Source organism: Aspergillus mulundensis (assembly GCF_003369625.1).
Source record: "Aspergillus mulundensis strain DSM 5745 chromosome Unknown scaffold_2, whole genome shotgun sequence".
Lineage (NCBI taxonomy): Eukaryota > Fungi > Ascomycota > Eurotiomycetes > Eurotiales > Aspergillaceae > Aspergillus > Aspergillus mulundensis.
Window position 1 is genome coordinate 3,689,265 of NW_020797890.1, and position 25,424 is coordinate 3,714,688.

At 39.2% G+C, this 25,424-nt stretch overlaps 5 protein-coding genes across 5 annotated transcripts; 1 reads left to right on the forward strand and 4 right to left on the reverse strand.

Annotated features, from left to right (window-relative positions):
• Positions 1-505: 505 nt before the first annotated feature.
• DSM5745_03820 (Sec7 domain protein) lies at positions 506-4,965 on the reverse strand (the record flags this gene model as incomplete). The annotated part of the gene is made up of 2 exons (XM_026745836.1): positions 506-2,397; positions 2,448-4,965. The coding sequence occupies 2 exons, from the start codon at positions 4,963-4,965 to the stop codon at positions 506-508; spliced, it is 4,410 nt and encodes a 1,469-aa protein (XP_026606702.1).
• A 1,700-nt stretch (positions 4,966-6,665) lies between these two features.
• Positions 6,666-7,735, forward strand: DSM5745_03821 (unc-50 family protein; the record flags this gene model as incomplete). Its single annotated transcript, XM_026745837.1, has 3 exons — positions 6,666-6,959; positions 7,026-7,352; positions 7,424-7,735. The coding sequence occupies 3 exons, from the start codon at positions 6,666-6,668 to the stop codon at positions 7,733-7,735; spliced, it is 933 nt and encodes a 310-aa protein (XP_026606703.1).
• A 312-nt stretch (positions 7,736-8,047) lies between these two features.
• Positions 8,048-8,962, reverse strand: DSM5745_03822 (PDGFA associated 1 family protein; the record flags this gene model as incomplete). Its single annotated transcript, XM_026745838.1, has 3 exons — positions 8,048-8,710; positions 8,778-8,845; positions 8,914-8,962. 3 exons carry the CDS (start codon positions 8,960-8,962, stop codon positions 8,048-8,050), a joined length of 780 nt encoding a protein of 259 aa, XP_026606704.1.
• A 10,779-nt stretch (positions 8,963-19,741) lies between these two features.
• Positions 19,742-21,202, reverse strand: DSM5745_03823 (putative MFS monocarboxylate transporter; the record flags this gene model as incomplete). Its single annotated transcript, XM_026745839.1, has 1 exon — positions 19,742-21,202. The coding sequence occupies one exon, from the start codon at positions 21,200-21,202 to the stop codon at positions 19,742-19,744; it is 1,461 nt and encodes a 486-aa protein (XP_026606705.1).
• A 998-nt stretch (positions 21,203-22,200) lies between these two features.
• Positions 22,201-25,042, reverse strand: orlA (putative alpha,alpha-trehalose-phosphate synthase subunit Tps2; the record flags this gene model as incomplete). The annotated part of the gene is made up of 3 exons (XM_026745840.1): positions 22,201-22,370; positions 22,427-24,665; positions 24,725-25,042. The coding sequence occupies 3 exons, from the start codon at positions 25,040-25,042 to the stop codon at positions 22,201-22,203; spliced, it is 2,727 nt and encodes a 908-aa protein (XP_026606706.1).
• Positions 25,043-25,424: the final 382 nt, after the last annotated feature.

The following is a 25,424-nucleotide window of genomic DNA, read 5'->3' on the forward strand; positions in this document are numbered from 1 at the left end:
TAGCTTTTTTTTTTTTTTTTTTTTTTTTTTTTTTGCTTTTGTTGATGGATAGCCGGTGAAGAGAGTGACATCAACCAAGAAGGGGAGATGAAGGGCGAAGACAGCCGTTGAGTGTTTGTTGTGGTGAATCTTTTAGTTTATTGAGTTTGAGCCAAGACCTCTCCTGCCTCACCTCACTCATACCAGAACTTATTCAACGGGTTTACTACAGAAATTCTCTATGCAGGAATTATCAATGTAGAATACTGGACTATAACATCCAGATCACAATAAATCAAGCAGGCATTTATCTTATCTGCATAATATTGTCAAAGCTCAAGTCATGGCACGAAGGAGAGGGGATGAAATTAAATTACATACTACAACACTTGTAATCATGAAGTATGCGTCTCAATTGTTATATGTACAGACAGACTGAGCTCTTGAAGGGTATAATACATTATATCGTGCCGAAGTACCTCGCCGGGTGGGAAAAATATGATTATATTTGGGAAAACATTAGAGCTCACGACTCGAGAGGCTTTGATTGATCCTCCCGATCAGCGAATATCTTGTTCTTTGCGTGAATTGCATTTTGGAGGGAATCAATGTATGTACGGAATTTCACAATTTCCCGCAACAGGTAGGACGACTTCCGCTCCCAGTTGACCATGGATTTTGCCGCATTTGGATGCCGTGGAGAGAAAGCAAGCACCATAGCAGGCCGAAGTTCGTTATGCCGTTGCAGCTCGTCCTCGACGTTTTTGACGTACGTTTGCAGAGAGATCAACTGATCAGCTTCGCTAAGACTGGCGGCCATCATACTTTGCTGCGGTGGGGTCCAGTCGCTGATGTTCACTCTGTCCGCGGGCAACTTGGGACGGACAACCTGTTGATCGATAGAGCTCCGAATAGAACTCTGTATGCTAGGCCGCGGCCCGGGTCCAGACGAAGACGGCGGCGATCGATTTGAATCATGGTTGATCAACGCACTGTTAATAACCGCGTCACTCCATCCGTATTCAATATTACTGATACCACCGATAAGAGGCTCTTTGGAGAGTCTGGCGCTCCAATAGTTGGCACTGGAGACGAATTCACGGACGATTTCCGGCGTGCCTGCCTGGAAAAGGTGCACCGCACCAGTTGGTAGGCTCAAAGCCCAGACGTGGGGGCGAGACTTTGAGTAGCCTGGAGGCGGGAGCGCGCTGGCAATGGATTGGCGCAAGAGAAATTTCCAGATTTCTTCGGCGTTCTCGGTCCAGTTACCTCCGCCCACGACAACGCCGCCAGGCGGTCGCTGCTTAGACTTTTGTTTCATTGTTTTTGATGCGTTGAACGAGAAAAGACGCATCCACCCCTGCTGGATCACAGCGAAGCATTCATTCCAGTTGCGGTCTTTCGCCCGCTTATCAACGGAATCCAGGTGGTGCTTGTGCTTTAAGTTTCCCTCTTTAGCCCACGGTGCGCCGGCCAGCTCCAAGGTCTCATCCTCGAGAAGTTGACCGGTCCGCTCCGGATCTTCAGTGCTAGCAATGGAATGAGCAGAGTCTTCGCGAATGATTGCCTGGCTGAGCGCGTTGGCGAACCCGATGGACTGTTGATAGTCTGCATGCGGATAACCTGAAGCAAACGAGTCAACAGAGGCGGATGTCAGCTTTCCTAGAGAGTACTTGCTCCAGGTACTGGATCCAGATGGACTCCAGAGAGATGATTGATCATCCAAGCTTGTTCGGCTAGAGCCTAGAGTAGATGGAGGGTATAGCCGCGCTCGCGAACGAGGTTTGGAAGACCAGCGTGCGGTACCAAAGCGAGAGTCAGCGGAACGACCCCGCGGGAAGATGTCGGAGCCACTTTTGCTGACAGTACTGGGACTTCTTCGAAGGCCATGGGGTCCGGAATTTGGGCCAAGCATAGCGCTCGATGCTGTGCGAGGTACGTCTTTCTCAGTTTGGGCACGAAGTAGTGGAAGCCTTTGTTTATGGATCGATGAGTAAAACCCTCGCAGGACCGTTTCAACTTGCTGCTCCCAGGCTTTTGCTGTACCATAGAATGGAGTATTGACCAATGGACCAATCTCGTCCTCGGCGTCGTTTGTCATTTTCGTCCCTAAATCTGTCCGAGACAGACGGTTTGCCAATTTCCCGGGAGTGGTGATTGGCTTATCTGTATTTGCATTGCCTGGTTCCAACTCGTCGGTAGGAAACGTGGCAGATCGAGAAGATGAAAGGCCAGAGTCCAGATTCAAACCAGTCGCTCTGTTACTCAACTCGTCCGGCGCGGCATCGGCGGCCACCCGTTGAATTGTGGGCATTGTGTTGCGGACGAATTGTGCTTTGGTCATCTTCTGCTCGATATCCGCAAGGTGCAAGTCTGTGTTCAATAAGAGCAAAGAATAACAAACTGTGTGTACAACATCTAAGATCGGGTCAGCGCTTAGATTTTGACGAAGGGAGTTATCGGCTTACCGGCCGCCTTAAAGCCGTGGTGGGGGTTGCATTGGCACCATCTTGTCGAAAAGGCATCCAGAACGCGATCAACTTGCTGGGTCTCCCCCTTTAAAAGCAATCGGAGACATAATCCGCGAAGAGCTGCAAGGATGTTCATGTTAGACCAGTCGAACAAAGCCATATATGCTGCTCGGATTTTGGCACGGTCAGGACTACCGAGCCAGGCAGCAGCTGGTTCATCCCCAACAAACTCATCATGGCCATCATACAGCTTCTGCGCTTGTTGCTTCTCTTCGCTGCTGGGTATCTCTGATAATGTGTCACCCGGAGAGCCGTCGTTTTTGGCAGACTTCCACTGATATCCTTGCGGTGCTATGGGGGTATTAGTCGCGGTCTGATATTTGAAAGCCTCAGAGCCCGAGGCCCGGGAAGACTCTTTGTCGATAATCGGAGTAGATAGTTTGCTGGGCGCATCAGAATCATCATTCCATATGGTTGCATCGTACATGTCTTTATCTTCCAATTCCTTTGTAAGGTTTGAGTTTGAATCGTCGTCAGGCGTCTCGATAGTAGGAAGCGTGGCCGACTGGATTGAAGAACGCTCGGCGACAGGAGATAACGAGGTAGGACGCAAGTTTTCCAATATTGTCAACTTGTCTCGAGATGTTTCAGCCCCCTGTTTTGTCTCCACGGTCTTTGCGTCACTGCGTTCCGACTTAGCGCTGTCCCTCGCTCGTCGGCGAGAGGAGCGCGGTGGCACCGGTGGTGTGACTTCCGGCCCGTTTGATTTATCAACAGGCTCTTCATCGCCGCTACTGGTTCCCAGAAAGGACGTATCAGGTGCATGGCTAATTGCGCTCGCAGGGTAAAGGCTGTATTTAGCCTTGGGCCCTGTGTGAATGGTTAGGGAATTGCCCTTCTCCTTGCGCCTCAAAGCATCATCCGATTTCTTGTTGTCTGGATCATTAGCCGCAGTACTCCAATCTGAGGATTCGGTGGAATAATCCACTACAGGAGAGCTATTGTTGGGAATAGCATCTGCAAGATATGGATGCATAACCTTTCGCAGGCTGCTGACTGGGCTAGGGTCCGGCTTCATTATTCCCACGGCCTTGGTTCCAAGGTTCTGGGGAAGGATGATTGGAGGCGGAACATTCTCCGCGACCGACTTCTTCCGCCGGCGGAAGAAGGATGGCTTCTTGCTCACCACCTGGGCACCCTCACGAGGCATATGAGTGCCAGCTGCGCTTGTTTTCTGCGGTTGACTGCGTGCTCGTGGGCTAGCGCTAGTCCCATTTACATCCCTTGAGTCAGATTCCCTCAAAGGTGGATAATCGGACGAGCCGTCGAACGGCATCATACCAGGGCTTTTCGAGGATCCGAAAACACGACGGAAGAAACCCGGACGCTCCTTAGTCGGGGTTGGTTCTGGAAGGGGGAATGCAGTCTTATTGAACGAAATTGTTGGACTTGGCGCTGGCGGGTCTAGCGAAGATGATATGTTCGGCGGGGGCTCAAGATCAGCGTCGCCCAAGAGCGCAAATTCATGGTCCCGGGATCTCATAGCTGCCGTACCGAGGTTTTCAGGGCGAGGCTTCCGCGATTGTGTGGTCCGCGAGGATTTGATGCTGTTCCTTCGTGATGCCACTGGGGTGCGCGATGACTGGGATTTTAGAGTATTATTGCCGAATTCTTGGGATGGCGGGTGGTGTTTCCTTGGGCCCGCGGGAACGCTAGGCATGGGCGCTGCATCCAGGCCGTCATATGCCATCGAATCATAGTCTGAGGAGGAACCCGGAGAGGTCATAAACGGTCTCCTCGTACCCATGTCAAAGCTCGCCGATCGCCTCTCGCTAGTCGGCTCGATCTGGCGTCGCGAGAATGAAGGACCAAAATCCAAGTTAGAAGACGTGCTCCCCTTGCTGCTTTTCCTCCCAGCGCGAGTTGCAGGTGCAGTGATACTGGTTCGGTAATCGAAGTGGGAGGCAGACCCATCGCGGCTCCGCGTGCTTTCGAACCTTCTCACACCTGCATTGAAATTTGAGCCACTGTTGCTCCGACGTCCTCTAGCATGCTGAGATGCGTATCGGCTGGCGCCCTCGTCATACCCGTATTCCACATCTGACGAGAGCGAAGATGAAGATGTATGGCCCCTGTATCGGCGCTGTGCCACTGTATCTTGGGAAGATCGTGAGTATTTAGGAGATTCGAAGGCGGAGCTGAAGAGACGATAGTCGTCTAACACGGCATTCCCGGAAGAGAACTGGTCTAAGGAAAGCAACATATTGTCGACTATTGACGTGCGGGCAGCATGCCCAGGGGACAGCGACAGGTCATGAGGATCTCGCTCATCGCCGGAGTCGTAGCTATCATTGGCATTGTCATTAAAATCATCGAGGAAGGTCTCGCGAACTGAGGGCCGTGGGTGACGACCCCTCTTAACTTTGTAACTGGAAGGTCCTGGGGGTGTTCGAGGAGGTGAGGCAGTATCCAAATCATGGTGCTGGGATGTCACTGTGACGCTGCCGGATCGCATAGATCGACTCATAGCTAAAGAGGGTCACACTTCGAATGACTTCGGCATCGAACGAGGGTCGAAAGACGTCGATCAGAAATTCGTCGTGAGGATGGGGGTCGTAGAAAATATATATGCAGTGTCCAGGAATTGGGCTCAATCGTATGCCGGCCAAGCGAAACGGGCAGTTTGTATTCTGTATCACCTAGGCATGGCGTGAGAGGAAGGTCCACGATCACTGCGGTGTAATGTGTAAGGGGTAGAATAGATCCTCGAGGGCTGCCACAGACAGCAGAACGTGGGTGATATTAGAATGGATTGGAACGAACTTTTGTTTTCCTTTACTATCTTGTCCGCTTTTATCAATCAGCAACCCAAGGGTGCAAAAGTCACAGCCGGCAGGGGAGACGAACCAAGGGAGGGAGCGGACCAGGGACGGCAATAGATAACCACGGTCCGGGAGAAGAGAGTGTGCGGTTCTCCAGGGACTCTACCGGGGCTCGGACTCGCAAGGTGAAGAAACGAGACTGCGATGTAAAGGCAGAAAAAGAGCGACCGGGATAATGGAGGCGACAGTGGAGAGAGTGGAGGACCATGGATGGGGGACTGGGTGGGCTAGAAGAAGCAATATAAATTCCGGGAGAAACCAAATGCCAAAGGCGATAGTCCCGCTTAGCGTCTCTACCAGTTGGCACGGCTAGACCATCCCCGGCCTAGACACTGCCCGGGTCAGGGGCAAGGTCGACCGATGGGGGACATCGTCTGGCGTTCAGCGTTCGAGATTCTGCAAGGCTATCTACTCTACCTACGTTGGACTTGGAGGTTCCCGCCGTTTCATCATCATAAATCCTCGGGGGAATCGTTAAGCACATCTACTAGCGTCCATCGACTCCATCTTGATCATCAAGACTCCGTACTCCGTATACAGTCGAGTTTTGGAGACTGATCCCACAGCCAGCTGCACACGACACGATAGATCCGATTGCACGTCAGGATCATCCAGGATTATTGACGTGTCTCAACTCTATCCAATACTAGGATGCTTTTAACTTTTTGACTGAGATGCTGGTATCAATCTGTGCCGTCAAAGACTCAAAGCCGACACTACACTCGGTAGTCGGTATCTAAAGTCGCCCTTAAATCAACCCCTAGTTCGCGACTGTCCACTACCGAGATCTGTTGACTCAGTGACTGCTAAGTTCTTCACTTCGCCTGATTGAATTCATTCACGGAATGGAAACATCTAGTCCTACAGGGCACCCTCGAGTCTCCATCGATCAATCCATAGACTAGATTGGAGAGCCACCAAACATGGGAAAATGCCGACATGCAGAGGATACACCACAGTGACATCTCAGCCATTGCAGTCTCCGCAGAAGCAACAAAATCCCTCCAGTAACCACTGTCCACTCGTGACTCTGTAGCTCTCCAACGGTGCAGCATGCACTGGAGGCATGGATCTCCGTGGCACAAACCTGGAAGTGCATAGACATAAAACAGACATTATATGCTTACTGGAACGGGAATACAATAGCCCGAAGCACCAGCCAACCGCCGGATGACATAACCTATGACACCAAACAATCAACCCGAACAACTCTGTATTATTACTTCTCTCCAACTGTTACACCTCGCTGTATATGAGATTGCTTTCTTTCTCTCCTCACATCCTTGCCAGGGCTCACACGATATGAACCCGCATATATCCGTTCCTCGACAACATGGCAGCTCTCCCAACTTCGGCGGCCTGCCCGCAAACCGCGGCTCGAGCACTATGCGGATGCCGCGTTTCTTCAAGAGGTACGGGCCAACCAATGGTGCCCGGAGGACGCCCGGCTAACTCGATGCCTTGCAGGATGTTGAAGTTTCCGCAAATGGACTTTGAGATGGCCATCTGGGAAATGACGTCGCTCATGATCGCGCCGAAGAAGGTCTTCAAGTCGATATACTACCATGTACGTCTTACTCTACCTATACTCTTGGGATCTCCTGCTAACGAAAACTACAATAGAAACGTACGTTCTCCGTCTAGCCTGAGAAACTTCACTCGGTCAGCTAAATTTCAGTCTTAAGAAACGAAGAATACATGGCACCGACCCGACCCGTCCTTCGCTTACCTCCTCTCCTTCTTCCTCCTTCTCACAGCCCTCGCCTGGGGCCTCGCATACGCCCCCTCTTTCGGATCTACTATGCGCCTTTTCTTCTTTTTTGTCGTCGTTCACTTTATAGGGTCTTCGCTTCTTGTCTCAACAATAGGCTACTTTGTCATTGGCCGCCTCTTTGGGCCCAACGGCGCCGCGGCATCAATAACAGGCCTGCGCATTCGCGGACGACGGCGCGGCGCGGCGCAAGGTCTCTTCACACAGCCCGGTGAGAAAGATCAGTTGGAATTTGGGTACTGTTTCGATGTATGTCTCCAGCTCTGGATCAAAGTGTATATGCGTGAGGTCAGAAGGCTAATGGAACTGATATTTGGCAGGTCTCTAATCGCGCCTTTTTCCCCCTCTACCTTCACCTCTATGTCGTGCAATTCCTCGTCCTCCCATTTCTCACCCACAGTCCGAGCAACTTTCTCGCTGCCTTCCTTGGCAACACGCTTTATCTCTCCGCAGTCACATACTATACTTACATCTCCTTTCTCGGATACAACGCCCTCCCATTCCTGCACAACACAGAACTACTTTTGCTTCCAATCTTGGTATTCGCAATCTTGTGGCTTGTTAGTCTTATTGCGGGGTGGGGTGTCGTGATGCAGGGCCGCAGCGTGGAGTGGTTGTTCTGGGGCGTTTAAGTGAGGTGGCCTCACTCGGTGTCTTTCTATGCATATATGGTGGTTTCGTTTTGTGTTGCAAATGGGCAGGCGCTAGTTACATGAAACCTCCAGGTTGTTTATATCGCATCATCTTTATATTTGGCATGTCGTCTATCACGTTACTTTAGCAGGTTTATAGCGGGCTTCATGGTCAGTGAAGTGTTTATGCTCTGATACCTCCCTTGAGACATTGCACAACTAGAAAGAAAAACCTCTATTGCTCCACCATATAGCCAGAGGTGCACCCAGAAATTCGAGCGCACTGAATAGATAGCGCATATTGGCGTTTATCTATTTCTTCGCCCCCTTCTTCTTTCCCCCCTTGGCGAGTCTTTTCTCCCTCTCTTCGGCCCTCTGCTTGGCAAGCTCTGCCTTCTCCTCCTTCTCAGCCTCCTTCCGCAGCCTCTCCTGCTCCCGCCTCTCCTTCACAATCGCTAACCGCGCCAGATCCGCCCGCGCCTCATCTGTCTTCCCCTCCGCATGAAGCTTCATATACCGCTCACGTGCCTGTTGTGCCTCAAGAGCCTCCCGTTCCCGACGTGACAGCTGCGCTTCCCCTTCTTCACCATCATGCGTCTTCTTCGGTTTTGCGTAATTTGGATTGGAGGGAAGATCAAGGTCTGAGTCCTCTGAGCCTACTGCGGCGGCACTGGCTTTACCTTGGTTCTTATCGCCATTTGTCACGGGTGCTTCGGACTCGGAGTCGCTGGGTGGAATATCCCCTGGTTGTGCGGGACCTTGCGCCTTGCGCGCGGCGACAGCGGCTTTCTTAGCCTTTGCGGCTGCGCGGCGTTCTTCGCGACTTAGCTCCGGTTTGCCCTGGGCTGGGGCGTCGCGGGGAAAGTTGGGTGTTGTGGTGCTTGGGTCGGCTTCGTTCTCGGACTCGGAGTCGGAATCTTCTGTTGAGGCTTCTTCTTCTTCTTCTTCGGAAGTTTCGGGGTCATCAGCGGGCTCCTGGAGTTTGCGAATCTCTTAGTTGGCGCGTCTGGTTCAAAAGATGGTGAGATTGGTAGAAACGTACCCGCCACATGCTAACGGGGTTTCCTTCTTTGTCCACGGTTTGAATGTCGCGGCTGAAGTGTTTTCCACCTACGCGCGGGCTGGTCAGCTGTCTCTCTCTCTTCAGTATATCTAAGTAGATAAGACGGGCGTAATACCTCCTCGGCTCGGTTTAGAGAACTTTCCTCCACGGCCGCGCGGCGCCATCTTGATTTCCTGTAGTATTTGAGTACGTGTTGCCGTTGACAGACTGATTCAAGCTCGATTCCGGTGAGAGGTAAGAGCATACGTTCTGGTAGGACTGCAGCGGTATGAGTTAGCTCTCGGAGGTTTGTCTGGTGAAACAGGCTGAGCTGACAGTGGCAGAATCAAGTAGGGGCTGCCTGTTGTGATGTCTCACCAGCAAAAAGCAAACTGGCTTGCTATCTTCAGAATGTCAAGTGTAGCCAAGAACGAGTCTTCTGAAGAGTAATTATTAAAAAAGTCTACTAAGTAAAATGCGAGTCGGTGGTGCCAACAGTGATCCACAGTCGAGGCGGGGAAATGAGTTAGTCTTTTTCGACAGGGTAATTCAACTATTTAACAGGGTTTTATAAAGCGGAATCCCAATTGGGAAGCGGTCCGGATAGCTAGTTTTTCTGTTTCCAAGCCAAGTCAGCCACGTCTTAACTCCTTATATAATTAGTGGTGATTTTTGTTAAAAACCGTGGGCTGAGATTTATATAACAGTTTTATATAAATTTAAGCTATAAATACTAAAAATAACAAACCAGAAATCTGGCCTGGAAATAATAATAGCTTTATTTTTAAATATATTCCTGCCCCTGATATTAACCCCACTAAATTTAATGCTAAACGCCTTAATAATAACGGCCCTTTATTTTTACCCCCTAAATAATTATATACCTTTAAAGCCTAAGTACTAGAAGCCGCCCAGCAATAGGCCCGGGATCATTAATATATAGTTTTTAAAAAATAATTTAATAAAGATAAATACAGCTGGGTTAAAGCTATCTATTTTTACTATACTTATAGCCTTAAGTATAACCCCCAGGGTATAACGCGCGGTTCTTGTGAGTCGCGTTTATATACTGCGGTGAGCTTAGGAGAACGTGAATTACTGTAATAGGAAAGGCGTCGTGTATTTATAGTAGGGACTAATTGCTGATTTTTTTAAGTTAAAGTTTAAAGTTAAACTTAGTATTTTATATATTATATAACTGGCCGCTACCTTAGCATGCGGCTAGTTTAATATTAAAGTTCCTCCGCCCGGCGGCCTTAGGCTACTAGATTATATTATTATAATATTATATAGTTATAATATTATAATAATAATAATAATACTTTTTTTTTTTAAGTAATCGCGCCCTTGCAATTTATAAATTTATATTTATATTTTATAAAATATAGTTTAAATTATAAATCTTATTAAGCGCTATAAAATAAGCTATCTCCAGGTTTATAAAGTATTATAATTTATATATAATTTATATTTAAAGTTAAGTATAAAAAATTAATTTAATTACCTTATTTTACTTTTAAATTTAAATATAGTATTACTGCTTGTAGTAACTAGGTATAATATCTTAGTTTTAATACTAAAGTGCCTTTATAATCTCTTTTTTTTTTTTTTTTTAAGTTTTTTTTATAACTTAATTAAAAATGCCTGCCATAAGTATACACCTTTTTATTATATTTTTATTACTTTTTAATTATTTAATTATATTCCTAGGGTTAAAATACCTTATATTTATTTTTTTTTATGCTTTTTAAGTATTATATTATTTATTTTAATAATATTAATTTTATATTAATATTATTAGGCTTATATATTTTATTTTACTTTATACTTAGTTTTTATAATAAAGCTTTAAGCTTTAAATAGCTAAATCTCCTTATTTTTACGCTTTTTTTAATACCTTTAGTAGTTATTTATAATATATAGTTATTTTATTTTAATTATTAACATATTATTATATTAGCCCTTTATCCACCTTTTTTTTATGTTTTACTACGCACTTGCCTTTTTAATTTAGCTAATAAGCTTTTTATATTTAGCCCTTATTATTTTTATATTTTTAAAACTATTTTTAGTAATTAAATTAAATATAGTTTACCTTTATTATAATCTTTATTATACCGCGTGTTTTTAACCTTATTTTTTTTTTTAAAATCTCCCACGCTCGCCCTTTGCTTTATATTTTTTTTACTTTAATATTTAATATAATCTTATGTTATATTTTAAATATTATTATTAATAGTTATTTATTTTATTATAGTATTTTATTTTATATTTTTTTATTATAGTAATTAAGCCTTGGTTTTAGCCTTTACTTTTTATTTTACTTTTAGCATATAAAATTATATTTTCCTGCCCTTTACTTATATATTAATAATTATTAATATACTAATTATTAAAATTACTTAATTTTAATACTTACAGGCCCTTGTTACTATTATTACTATTACTACCCTTATTATTACCCCCGCCGCCCTTATTAATAAGGCTTTTATTAATATTCTCCCCCTGCTGCCCCCGGGCTTTATAACTTTACTACTTAATTTTTATATTTTATAGTATATTATATGCGTTGCTACCGCGGGGTGTTATAATAAAAATATATTTATTATTAATATTATAATAAAAGCCCTTACTTATAATTATATAGGGGGTAAAAAGTACTAGTTTTATTATAATATAAAAAGGGCGCTCTTAAAGTATATAATTATTAATATTATTTTAGTAGGTAATTAGTTATAAAATATTTTTAATATTATTAATATTATATATATAAAAGCTAGTAGTTTACAAGCTTATAAAAACCTTACTATCTTAAGGGTAGCTTATTAAGTATTTAAAGTAATTATTAAGTAAATTATTATAGCTAATAATACGCAGGTGGCTAACCCTATAAATATTATTATATTTATATTTAACTTTACTTTGCAGGTTAATGCCCCCCTTAATAAAAATAATAATTTATTATATAAGTTAGTTCCCTTCCTATAATATTATTATATTCTAATTTATTAATTTATTATAGTAGTTTTTTTTTTAATTTTTAAACCTTTATTTAGCGCTACTTTAGTAGCTATAATCTTTTTTTATATAGGTATGGCTTTAGCTACTAAGTATATATTTATATATTTTAGTTTATACTATATTATATTACTAATTTTTTTATAAACTTTTATTATTTTTAGTACGGGGTGTACTACGCTTTAGCACTTTTAAAAATTTTTATTAAGGTTACTTTTATACTAGGTATTAGTATTAGCGCCCTTATGGGCTTGGTTCTTATTTTATATATATTAGGCGCTACACGCCGCGCGGCTTAGCCGCTTATTTAAATTTTTTATTATTATTTTTTTTTTTTTTTTNTTTTTTTTTTTTTTATTAAAAGGCCCTGCGGGCGCCGCTAATTAGCAGAAATAATATATTTTTTTTTCTCTTTATAAATGCGCGTAGGTTATAAATATAAATATTTATATTTAGTGTTTCTTTACTTTACGCAATTTATTCTTATAGGTTTTCTTAAAATCTTTAAGTGCCATAGTTTTAGCTATATAAGCCTTTAGTTTTTATATATTATTTTTTATATTATTTTATTCCTGCTATTTTATAAAATATTATACCTTACCCTTAAATTTATAAATATTAAGAATTTTTTTAATAAAGTATTTTTTCTTATTATTTACTAATATAAAATTAATATTTAGTGCTTGGAATAGGTTGCCGCGGTAAGGTTTTAAAAGTATAATATAAAAAATATTATATAGTTATTATATATTTAATAGGAGTAGTAACTTATAGGACTATTTTTTTTATTTTATAATTACTAAAAATAAACTAATAAGTATCTTACTTAATTTATAATTTAGTTTTATTAACTTAATATTTTTTATACAAAGTATAACATGGTTATTAATTTTAAAGCTTATTTTCTTATACTTTTTATTATATTAAACTATTATAGCTTTTTTTAACTTTTATAATTATTTTTTTAGATTCACATGGATTTCCTTAAACTTTATAACTTTTTAAAGTTTAATCTTTAATACCTAGTTAAGTTTTTTAATATTAATATATATAGTTACCTTTAAATTTATAAAAGCTTTAGTAAAAGTGTAATTTATAAACCACTTATACATATTATTATTTATAAATTACGCTATTTTAATTTATTATAACTAATTATTTTAGTGCCAGTTAACATAAGCACGGAGGTAGTATTTAAAAACTTAATTTTACCTTTTAGTTTAGCCATTTATTTACGGGTAATATATAATAAATAGTTTTTATTTTACGCCCAGGCAGTGGCTTAGTGTAGCCTAAAATATATTAATAAAAAGACTTTTATGGTTACTAACCATATTTTTTAATATACTAATAAAGTAAAAAATATTATTTATAAAGGTATTTGCGAGTTGTTCCGCGGTAATATTCTTTAAATATAAAATATATTATATAAATTTAGTATATATTTTAATTATTACTAAAATAGTATTATATACACGCTTATTATACTTTATAGGTAGTAAACTAGTAATAAAGTTTATACTAATTTATTTTATAAGTGCCCTTGGTAGGCTTAATAATTTTAATAATTTATATAATTTATGCTTATAAACTATAATTTATTAGTAATTATTATACTTTTTAACATGTTTTTTAATATGCTTGGTTATATTTAGCCAATAGTACCTTTAAAAAATATTTATAATAGTTATATTAATACCTTAATACCCACCTTAGGGCTTGTTATGGTTTACTTTTATAATTTTTTTATAAAGTGCCACTAACTTTAGCATATAAACTTAATTTTTAAAATATAGTAAGTTATTATTTATTACTTTTTAATATTTAAGGTTTTTTTTATAGTTTAAATTTATAAGGTTATTTTTTATTTTTTTAAACTTTTTATTATATTCTTAGGCTACCTAAAGTAGTTTTATAATACTTAGTTATAATTTATTTACATGCGGGTTCTTATTTACTATAATAACTTATATATTAAGTTATAATTTAAACTTTAGGTATAATAGTAGTTAGTTATTTAATTACTTTTATAATTTATAAAGAACTATCCCGCCTGCGGCTTTTTTCTTTTTTTTTTTAGGAATATAGTTTACTTTTTTACTTAAAGTATTTACCAGGTTCTTTACCCCCGGGTAATATTTAATAATAAAATTAAAAGTTATAAGTTTTTTAACCTATCGCGCTTGTTTTTGCGTTAGGTTTTTAATTATTATAAATTATTATAAATTATTATAATTTATAAGCACCTTAATAAAGAATTTACTACCTTTAAGGTAGTATTTTTAAACTTAAAAGCATTTTATAATTATAAGTATTTTAAAGTTATGGGTTTTATACTAGGTTTTCGCGTTTTTTAATTTACAAGACTAAAAAATAATTAAGTATTATTATATATTTTTTACTAGCTGGGATAATACCCTGGTAATAGTATATTTTAAGGTATTAATTTATAATTACATGTGTAATTTTAGGTTAAAGTATTATAATAATAGCTATTTTATAAATTTAAGGCGTAATATATTAAATATTTTTAAAGCCTTTTTTTTAATGGGTATTTTATAATTATATTAAATTTTATAAGGTTAAATAATACTACCATAACTTAGTTATAGTCTTTAATAAACCTTTAATAAAAGCTGTAAAATCCTAAAAAAAATACTACTTTTTTTGTATTTTTTGGCATTGGCCACTTTATAATAGTCTAAACTTTTTTAGGTTTTATTTTAATTTTATTAGTAGTTATAATAAAACCTAAAAAGTTAATTTTTTTAACATGGAACAAGTATTTACTAACTTTTATATATAGCTTAAAATCACGTAGTTTATTAAGGATTATTTATATATATTATTTATGTTTTTTCTTGTTTTTTAAGAAAATAATAATATTATTTAAATAGGTAATATAAATTATATTAATTAGCCTAGCTAGGGCGTGGTTTATATAAAATTAAAATATTATTAGTATATTTACTAGTCTAAATAATATAACTTAGTATTTATAAAGTTTAAATTATATTTTAAATACTATTTTTTACTTATTTTTCTTATAAATTTAAAGTTTATGGTATATGTTTTATAAATCTAGCTATGTAAAAATTTTTCCTGTTTTTAAATAATTAAAGGTTATATTAAGTAGTAGTAGTAGGTATGTATTTTTAATTATAATAATATTTAGGCCTTAATAATTTATGTAAAAATATAGGCTATTATTTTTTTTTAATATAAATAATACTAAAGCTCCCGCAGGGCTTTTAAATAGGTATATTTAATTTTTTTTAAGTGCTTTTTTAATATATTCACGTAAAACCTTAAGCTTTTTTAAAAATAATAAATAAATATACTTACTTAAAGGCTTAGKACTAGGTTATAACTTAATTATATAATTATAGGATTAGTAAAATATAAAAATATTTACTTTTACTTTAAAAAATATATTTACATATTTGTGATATTATTTAAGTAGCAGGATTTTTTTAACCTTTACCTTATTAAGATATATTATAACATGGTTTTTTTACTTAAAAATTTATATTAAAAGTACTTTAACTCCTACAGTAATTTTTATAATATATTTTTATGCTATTATTATATACTACAAGTATTTAAAATTATACTTTATTTTTTAACTATATATTTAATTACTAGTTTACTAATTTAAAATAGGTATCACGGCTAGCAACCACAAAAATCCTAAAATTATATTATAACTATTAATATTAATAGCTTTAAAATTTTATTAATAATACTATATATTACATGTAAAATCTTTAGCATAAACTATAAGTATATATTTTTTATAGAATATTACCATGTGGCTATTAATTATATATACTTTATAGGCTAATTTTTTACTTTACATTAGGTAGGACTTTACCTAGCGCTAGTTTATAAAATTTATTTTTATTTTAAAGTTTATAAGAACTCTTATATATTATTATTTTTTATTTTTTTTTTTTATTTTTACCTAAATTACCCAGGCCCATGGTGTATTTTTTTATTTTATATAAACTTTTAAAGCTTGCACCGCGTAAAGCTTTAAGGTTTTATATTTTTTATATTACTAAATTTACTTAAAAATTACTATTATAAAAATACTTTTTTTTCCTAACCTTTGCCCGGTAACTAATAATATTACTTAAAGTATTTAATATAGCTATAGTTTAAGCATTTACCTGGGTATAGCTTTTTTATAAATAAGAAATTATTTAAATTATTAGGTTATTTTATACTAGTATTTACTTTTATACTTTTTTTAATAATAAAAAGCGCCCTAACTTTAGTTATTAGTAGTTTTATATAAGTTTAGTTAAAAAACTTTTTTTTTTTTTTATAATTATTTTTTTTTACTTAGGCATGTTATTTTTAACACTTGTTAAGTATAATACATAGTTATTATAGCACTTTAGTTCTTAGTATTTATAAATAAAAAACTTTTTTTATATATTCTTTAGGATTTTTTAGTACAGGTATCCTTGGCGCTAATTATTATTATACTTATAAAATAGGTGTTTCTTAATTTAGTCTAGTAATTATATAAATTACTTAATAATTTATTATAGTTATTACTTTATATTACCTTACTTAATTAGCAAGTTATTAACTAGCACTGTTTTATTATTAATTATTTTAATTAATATATTAAAAAATTCTTTTTAGGTAAATATAATTTTTATTTTATAAATATTAAACTATTCCCGCCTGCAGTCCTCCGCTAAAAATTTAATAAATTAAAATATTTTATAGTTATTATTTAGGTAGTAAGTTAAAAAGGTTTTAAAGTGTGTTTTTATATTTAACTTTTAATTATTAAATTTTTTAATATTATTTACCTAGTATAGTTTTATAAATAGCAACTTTTTTAAAAAGTTCTTTTTAAATTATATTATTATTACTATAACCCCTCCGGTGGTTTCCTTTAAAATTATAAGGTTATTAAAGTTTATTTAGCAAGGAACTATTAATTACTTAATAAATTAAATAAGTATATTATATATTTATTATTTAGCCTTAGCTCTTGCAATTTATTAGCATACCTTTTTAATTTAAGTATAAATTTATTAATATTTTTTTTCTTTTTTTTTATAATATTTTTATTTTTATAATTTTTTTTTTTTTACTAAAATTACTTCTAGCGTTGCCTGTAATTTTTTAATAATTTTTTTACTATTTTTATTTTTTTGCCCCTGGGTAGGCGCTTTATATTTTAATATTCCTTATATAATTTAGGATTTAGTAGCAAGGGCGCCCTTAAAATTTTTTAATTAAAAGTTTATAAATTTCTTCTTGGGTATATTAATTAGTTATTAAGTTAAGGTTTATAATTACTTTTTTAAAGTATTATTTACTAGCCCCTGGGATTAAGTTTATTACCTAGCTATTATATAAAATAAGTTTTTTTTTAAAAAAAAAAGTAATTAAAACTATAAGTTATATTTATATACTATAGTAAGCTTAAAAAAACATAAATTACTATAATAAAAAAGGTATTATATATTTATAGTAGGAACTAATTGCTAATTTTTTTAAATTAAAGTTTAAAGTTAAACTTAGTATTTTATATATTATATAACTAGCTGCCGCCTTAGCATGCGGCTAGTTTAGCGCCAAAGTTCCTCCGCCCGGCGGCCTTAGGCCGCCGGATTGCGTCATTGCAACACTGCGCAGTTGCAACACCATAACAGTGATAACAGTTCTATAAAGACTAGCTATAAATTTAGCATTTAAATAAGCCACTACAAGCGTGACAGACTTTGGCATTTTTTTATCCAGAATAATTATTATAATCATAATCCTATACCTAAATTTATTTAAGTTTAATATTATCAGGCGGAGCTTAGGTAAAAAAAGGCCTTTATTAATTAATAAATTACCCAGCGGACCTGTATATTTAAGATTATTAAGTAAATTTATATAAAAAGCTTATTATTAGTTTTCCTACCCCGTGATATATATAACTATTAGTTTTAATAATTTTAAGCCTTGCTAAAAGGTAAATCTCCGCTCCAGGCGCTTGTAAATAACTTTAAAAATAACCTAAATTAAAAGTTAAAATATAATAAGAAAGAAAAATAGCTTATTTAGTTATTTTTTATATATAAGTCTTTTATAAAGTTACTTTGCTAATTCCCCTATATTATTTTTATAAATTACATTTATAAGACTAACCACTTTAGCCTTTTATTATTAAATATTATAAAAGTAACTTTAATAAATTAAACCTTTTATATTACCTTTGGCCTGCTTACTAATAAGTTAATTAACTTTTATAGCTTTATTTTAAATTATTTAAAGATTATTTATTAAGATCTTAAGGCCCCCGAGCCCCTAATAATAATAATAAATTATAATTTAGGCGTTTTAGGCTATATAAAGCCTATCTTTTAAAATACTAATATTATATTATATTAGTGGCATGTTTAAAAAGCTATTAAAACCTATATAAAAAGGTAATTTTATTTAAAAGTTAGCACTCCTGCTATAAGAAAAAATTATAATAAAAATAAAAATAATTTTCTGCAAATAAGGGTAAATAAAAAGTAAGAAAAAATAGCTTTAAGTCTTCTTAATATTATATACAAGCCTATTATTAAAAAGGTAAAAACTAAATAAAATAGCTTTAAAAAGAAGTAAAAGGTATACCAACACTTTTTAATTTATATAAAAAAAAAATAGCTTAATAGTATTTACTTTAAGCGCTTTTTTAAGTATTATACTAATAACTATAAGTATCTAGGTATAATAATAACTTTATAAAATAAAAGCACCTATATTTTTTTAAAGGCTTAAAATTTTTTACTTAGTAACGTTCTTATCCTTGTACAAAATATTAAAAGGGTTATTACTACTTATTATTAGCTTATTAACAGGGAATTTACAAAGAAGAAACACTATAAGTATTAAATTTATAATAAGCTATTATTTTAAGCTATTAATAACAAGATCTTTTTATTTATTTTATAAAAAATCCTTAAACACTATAATAAATACCTGCCAAAGGGCCTTAATAAAAAACTAATTTAAAAGTATACGGGAATAGCTTCACGGGTAAAAAGGTTACCTTATATCCATGTTATTTAAGCCTTTCTTAAAACTAGCTTTTAAATTATTTACTTTTATTAGTAGTGGTGGCTAAGGCTAGATCTTAATACTAAAATTAATATATTAATTATACTATAAAATTTAGTTATTTAAACTTAAAACTAGCAAGGCAGAGGCCGTGGCCGTGGCCGTGGCCATAAAAAATATTTATCTTTTTATAAAAAAGTTAAGGCTAATATTTAAAAATAAAGTTAGGTAAAGTAATAAAAATAAAGGCTAATAAGGCAAGCAGCGCGCTAGGAGGTTATATAACAGGCTATTATAAATAGCCTTATCCTAGCGCCTAATTAAAAAGTTATTATTATTAATAGTAATAGCAAGAATAAAAAACCAGAGCCACTAGAGCCAGTACAAGCAAAATAAAAAAAAATTTACAAAGGTTAAGATAATAGCCGTGGCCAGGGCCAGGGCCGCGGGGGAGGTATTATTTTAAAAAAAGTTTTAAAGTTAATGCTAGGTGTAATTAAATTCTAGGCCTTTTATTAGTTAGTATAAGTGCTAGTTTAATAATTAAAACTTACGCATGTTTGGCCTGTAGTTTAAACACTAAATTTTATATAAAAAGTTAGAATTTAAAGCGCTGCGCACCCGCGGAGTATTTTACCGCTAAGCTAAGCCTAATTAAAAAGCGGCGACAGGTTGATTATATTAGCATCCGCTCCCAAACGGGGTTCCGCTTCATAAAACCCTGTCAAATAGTCAAATTACCCTGTCGAAAAAGACTGACTCCGGGGAAATCTTTATTTTATCCACTTGCTCTCTTACCTAGGTGAGGCAGCGCCGGCAAATGAAGTAGCGACTAATTACATTTGCTTGCGAGACTATTTACAGTGCTTCAAAATATCTTCTTATGCTTGCTCCCAGACAAGCCCAATTTTAGCCCAACGAGCCGCAATTAAGTTCAGAGTCCCAGCAATGATCACACTGCCCATGAACATCTGTGCGTATAAATAATTGCCTTCTCCTCGTTGGACCAATGCTCCGGCAATAGGAGACCCGATTAGAGCCGCAACCCCAACGACCGACATGACCATGCCCATACGGGCGCCCATCTTCTTGAGGTCCGTTGTGAGTGTGCTTAATGTTGCTGGGAAGAGTGACTGAATTCCGGCCGCGGCCAAACCATAAAACCCAGCAAAGCCGTACACTCCGCTAAGATCATGCACGCCTGCCCAGCAAAAAGCAACAAGCCCTGTAGCGAAGCTAAATGGGATCAGCATGTTCAATGGGCCGGTGTATCGATCAGCCATGAGGTTCGGGCCGAGACGACCTAAAAGACCGATGCCGTTCATGAGCAAAAGGACGTTGATTGAGGTTGTCGTGGATGCGCCGATGACTTCTCGGGTGAAACTTCCAATATAAAAAAAGCCGATGTATAGCCCCCAAAAATTGAGGAACATACCAATGGCGAAAAATGAGTACGATGCTTCTCTGAAGGCGGCCCATTCCACAAGCGGTCCGCTTATACGCGGTGGTAGTCGTTGTTTTAGAAAAATAATGCAGGGCGTTAGGGTTGCTAACGAGATGAACCCTAGGGTGCGCATTGTCCATCCGTATCCAACCCGCGGTAGCAGGCGCATGACCACGGCGGGAAAGACAAGACCTCCCGTTGCAGATCCGGAGGCTACTATACCGATGGCGATGGACCGGTTCCTGCTGAAGTACGTGGGCGTCAAGGCAATTGTGGGACAAAACATTAGGCCACATCCGATGCCTTGCCCGATCCCCTGTGCAAGAAATAATTGCCAATATTTGGTGCAGAGAGATGTCATGAAGATGCAGAACAGCTCCAACACTGCCCCGATTGTCAAGGTGAGCTTGAAATAACCAGCATCCGTCGCGCGTCCAGAGAAAGTCCCGACGAAGAAAAGTAGGAAGATTTGAATGCTTCCGACCCATGAGATAGCGGACGGGGATTTCCCAAGATTCTCAGTGTAGTACGTCTGAAACACGCCAAATGAGTTTATATAGCCCCAGGTGTTGAAGATCACGAAATGAGCCAATGCTACTTGCGACCAGGCAAGAAACCCGCCATCCGGAGGCGGGTCAAGATCTCTCCCAGACTCTCTGGTACGGATGATTGAAAGGGTCCTGGCTGCGAATGCGCCAACGTGGCTGGCGTTCGTGGCAGTCTCCGTGAGCTCCTTTCTCTGACCATGTGCTTGTCCTGACTCCTCGTCGTCCGGAAAGTCTCTCAACGACCTGACATCGTCGCTATAGGTGTCTTCTACCGGTGTCGTGGTCTGAGATTTCTCGTTTTTAGTTGTCGATTGAACCGTTTGGCTAACACAAGGCTCTTCCACTGCCATTGCCCGGTAGATGTATGAACTGGTGTCTCAACAAAACGTTCTAAAACATGCGAATGAAGCGAATCCAGTGCAGAGTGTGGCATCGACTCAACAGCTTGAGAGACCTTATTGAGGAATGCACTAGAGTAATTTGTCTAGGAGCTTTGTGGCCACGAGGCAGATCACACTGCGGATGGCCGTGGGCAGCAATGCACTTTGAACAATAGACGAATGTTGGATGTACGGGTGACGGAGTACACCGACTGGAATCGGACAATTGCTGCAGAGAGTTTAGACTGTCAAGCTCCAGGGATAATGGGTTCAAATAGATACGAGTCGAGAGTGTGACTCAGAAGATTGTCCGATTCCCTAGTTTTTTGCCCTTCAGGTTTGCCATCGTTCGAGGCCCGGGTGTCAGGTGGAACTCGCCGGAGAAGCCTTCTTTTCTTGAATATTATTTGGGGACGCGGAGAGTGCGGGGACAGGGATTTGTGTAAAATTTAGTAGCAAAGGGCGCAAAGCCCGCGTGGAGCACAGGAGACTGGACATTTGGAGAGAATAGATAGAGCATGTTCGCACAGAAGACCGAGGCGAGCTCCAGAATGCTTCGCTACAACTCGGCTCATCGGCACCGCTAAGCTCCAGGTTCCGCAAATGAGATGCTCGCACTCGCAGCCTCGAGCTTGGTCCACTAATCTAGTATTACTATTCACCGAGTGCTCTGGAGTAATAATATTTGTCGCCGTGGAGCCTGGAGGACTTTCTCCGACACGGGCCTCGAGCCATGGAATTGGACATGGCGGGATCCATTTAATCCAGGGCTGTGAATGAGAATAATATCAATATCATCGAGACAAGGGATATAAGAAAAGCATAGAGCAAGAGCAAGTTCGAGCAAATGCAGGCCATAATATACGTCATCTAAGCTGTCTAAGAGAAACGGAGAGTTCTATAGCACCGTGTATATAATATAGTTTGAGATAAGCCGCCCTTTGTATCCGCCTCTATACTGTCATGGCCTAATATTCCTGCCCGGAGGAACAATTGTTGAGCATCGTGATCGTCTCGATAACGTCACTGGGCTCCAGGAGGTGCCAGCCCGCCTCTGTCTGCTTCGAGCTTGCACCAACAGTGACTGTGTAAACAATGTCTGCCGGCAAGTCAAACTTCTTCAAGGCACGGAACATGTCTGATTGCGTTAGCAACTACTGACGGCAAGCCAGGGTTGGCAAAGAGGGAACATACCTTCATCTGTGAAGTCATCGCCGGAACAAAAAATGCATTCGGGAACCTTCCCATCATCATATGCCTCCACCAACCGCTTCGCTATGAAACCTTTGTTAACGAATTTCGGCCGAACCTCGAGGTTAGCTTTGCCAGCCATGACTTCCACATCCCATGTTTTGGACACATGCTCTTCCAGCTGCTTTCGACATTCTCGCGCTTGGAATGCGCCATATTCAGGATCGGCGCGTCGGTAGTGCCAGGTTAGGGCCACCTTCTTCCTCTCAATAAAAGACCCCTGTGTGCGCTCGGTAAAGTGTTGGTAAATGTCCATGACTTCCTTCTGCCAGCCCATATCGGTAGACTCCGCTAGGTTTTGCCAATTATCTGATCTTGGCATTCGCATGAAACAACCATGCTCAGCGCTCAGTCCGAGTTCAGGGATGTGGCCCATCCATTCGTCCAAAAAGGCCTGGTCACGACCACTAATGATCCACACCGCGTTTCGAGGATCTGCAGCCAAAGTTTTGAGCGTTCGCAGAACACGGTCTGATGGAATAGCAGATTGGGGGTCCTTCACGATCGGCGTAAGAGTACCATCGTAGTCAAACATGAATAGCCTCTTCCGGGATTTGCGATATTGCTTCAGGAGCTTGGTCCTGTCAAGAGCCGGGGTCGCCATGGATTGATCAAAGGAAGAGAGATTGGTAAGCAAACGAGAGATGAACTGGTTGGACCAGGCTGAAACCGTATTTGTCGTAACGTGCTTGTACAGCTTCAAGTGCTGTTCCTTTTTCTCTGCGATAGGTACTGTCAGAGCTGTGTTGATTGCTTCCGAGACCCCGATAGTATCCCACGGGTTGATATGAATTGCACTGGACAATGCACCTGCTGTCCCAGAGAATTCGGAGAGGATAAGCGGACTGTGATTGCCCTGCTGGCAGATGATGTATTCCAAGCTCGTCGTATTCATGCCATCGCGGACTGTCGTGATCAGACCAACATCGGCCGCCCGTAACAACGCGAAGTACTCGTGCGGGGAGAGATACTGAGGGTAGTATTTGACGGGGGAGAAACTCAATGAGCCGAAACGACCATTAATCGTATCAACTAGGTTTGAGATGCGACTCGCAATCTTGTGCTCTTCTTTCTCTTCCTCAACACTTGTCGGGCTGGTGACCTGGATGAGCACGACCTTGTCTTGCCACTCAGGGAACCGCTCCAGGAAGGTCTCGAATGCTTGGAGCTTCTGAGCAACACCACGGGCACTGTCTAGTCGATCACGGCCAACAATGATTTTCTTGCCGGCGTATAACTTTCGCAGCCCTGCTACTGCCTGTTCAGTGTCCGGGCTCTCGAAGGCAATCTTTTGTATCGCTTCAGCATCGATACCAATAGGAAAGACATCCACTGCCACATGGGCACCGTATGCGTCCACACCAGCCGAGTTAGACTCGAACCCTAGCACACGAGTACAGCACGACGAAAAGTGGCGAGAATAGGAGAATGTTTGGAACCCGATCATGTTAGCACCAAGCACACCTGTGAGTATCTCCTTTCGTTTGGCTAGACACCGCATAAACTCGCTGCTAGGAAATGGCGAGTGAAGGTAGAAACCAATATAGATGTTCGGGATGTGCTGTCGCAAAATGCTTGGCAGTAGGAATAGGTGATAATCATGAATCCAAACGATATCTCCCTCCTTGTATTGTTGAATGATACGCTCGGCAAAGAGCTGGTTCATCCTCACGTAGTCCGCCCACGAATCGCGTTCGGACCTGCCATCCGTGGGCCCGTTCTGTTTATAATGCAGCAGAGCATAAAGCTCTCTCTCAGCATAACGCCTCCATCGGCTTTGGTCGTCCAGATTGATCGTGTCTTCGGGCACTTCAGATTCGTCTGATAGCCAAACTGGAACGACTTTACCGTGGCGACTTGAGCTCAATTGTTTTTCCAGCCGTTCTCGATCAGCAGGGCCCACTGCGGAGGTTTCTGCGGCGACATTATGTGATTGCAGCATGCTAGCGTCGGGCAACACAGGTGCTGACCCCTTGTTGAGAGATCGCGTAGCGTTATCAAGCGCCGCAGGCAACCTGAGGTCGGTATTGGTGTCAAGCGCCTGTAAAAGACTGCTTGCTTCCTCAAGCGGCTCTACTTCTCCTGTCCACCCAACCAGGGTATGATCCCAGCCTGACTTATTGGAAGCTAAATATGCGAATGAGTCAAATAGAGCAGAAGCTCCGGGGCGAGGTTTCAACTCCTGCAACCGTATGTTAGTGATAATGTGCTTCATTCCTTGGCAATAAGTAGATATCATACCCAGTCGTGACCCGACCTAAAGTAGAGTTTGTGTGGGATACAGAAAGCGGCGCTGATGATGCGACCAGTGAGGTTCAGACCTGGGTACTGCTTTTGAAGATCAGGCGCTCGCATAGTAAGAACCTCCTTCAGGTTCGGTTGATGCAGAACGTCACTCTCAGATTGGACATTTGAAGCGACTTCTTGCCGAAACGAAGTGGTATTTGAGGGAGAATCAGAGCTTGCAAAGGTATTATGAGCGGAAGCGTCCGTGAATGAATCGAAACGGACTTCTCCTGGCCTTCCGTCGGGCTTGAAAGGTCCCTGCTGTGCAGACATGGCGGGCAAGAAGTTGAAAGTTGGTGTTTAACGGATGAACACGCGTGGCGTAGAGAGACTGGAATAGCGATATATTATCCTTGGAAACCGCAGCAAGTATCAGCGTTCCGATGTTCACTGGGTAGTGTCTTCCGAGGAGACATACCGAGCAGGACTACGCCTTCGGATTGAGGAAGAATGATGTGGCGGAAAAGGTAGAAAGGCGGCAGGCTAGGCCAGCAGCGTGCAGGAAGAGGTCAATTGATAGTGCTTGATAAGGAAAGCCAGAGCCCAGGCGAGGTTGGTGCTTGGGGAACGAGGGGCACGATAGTTACGGTATCGGAGGGGCAACGGGGCGGTGAGGGAGACTTGGTTAAACGAAGCGATTATTTTGAGAGACTTG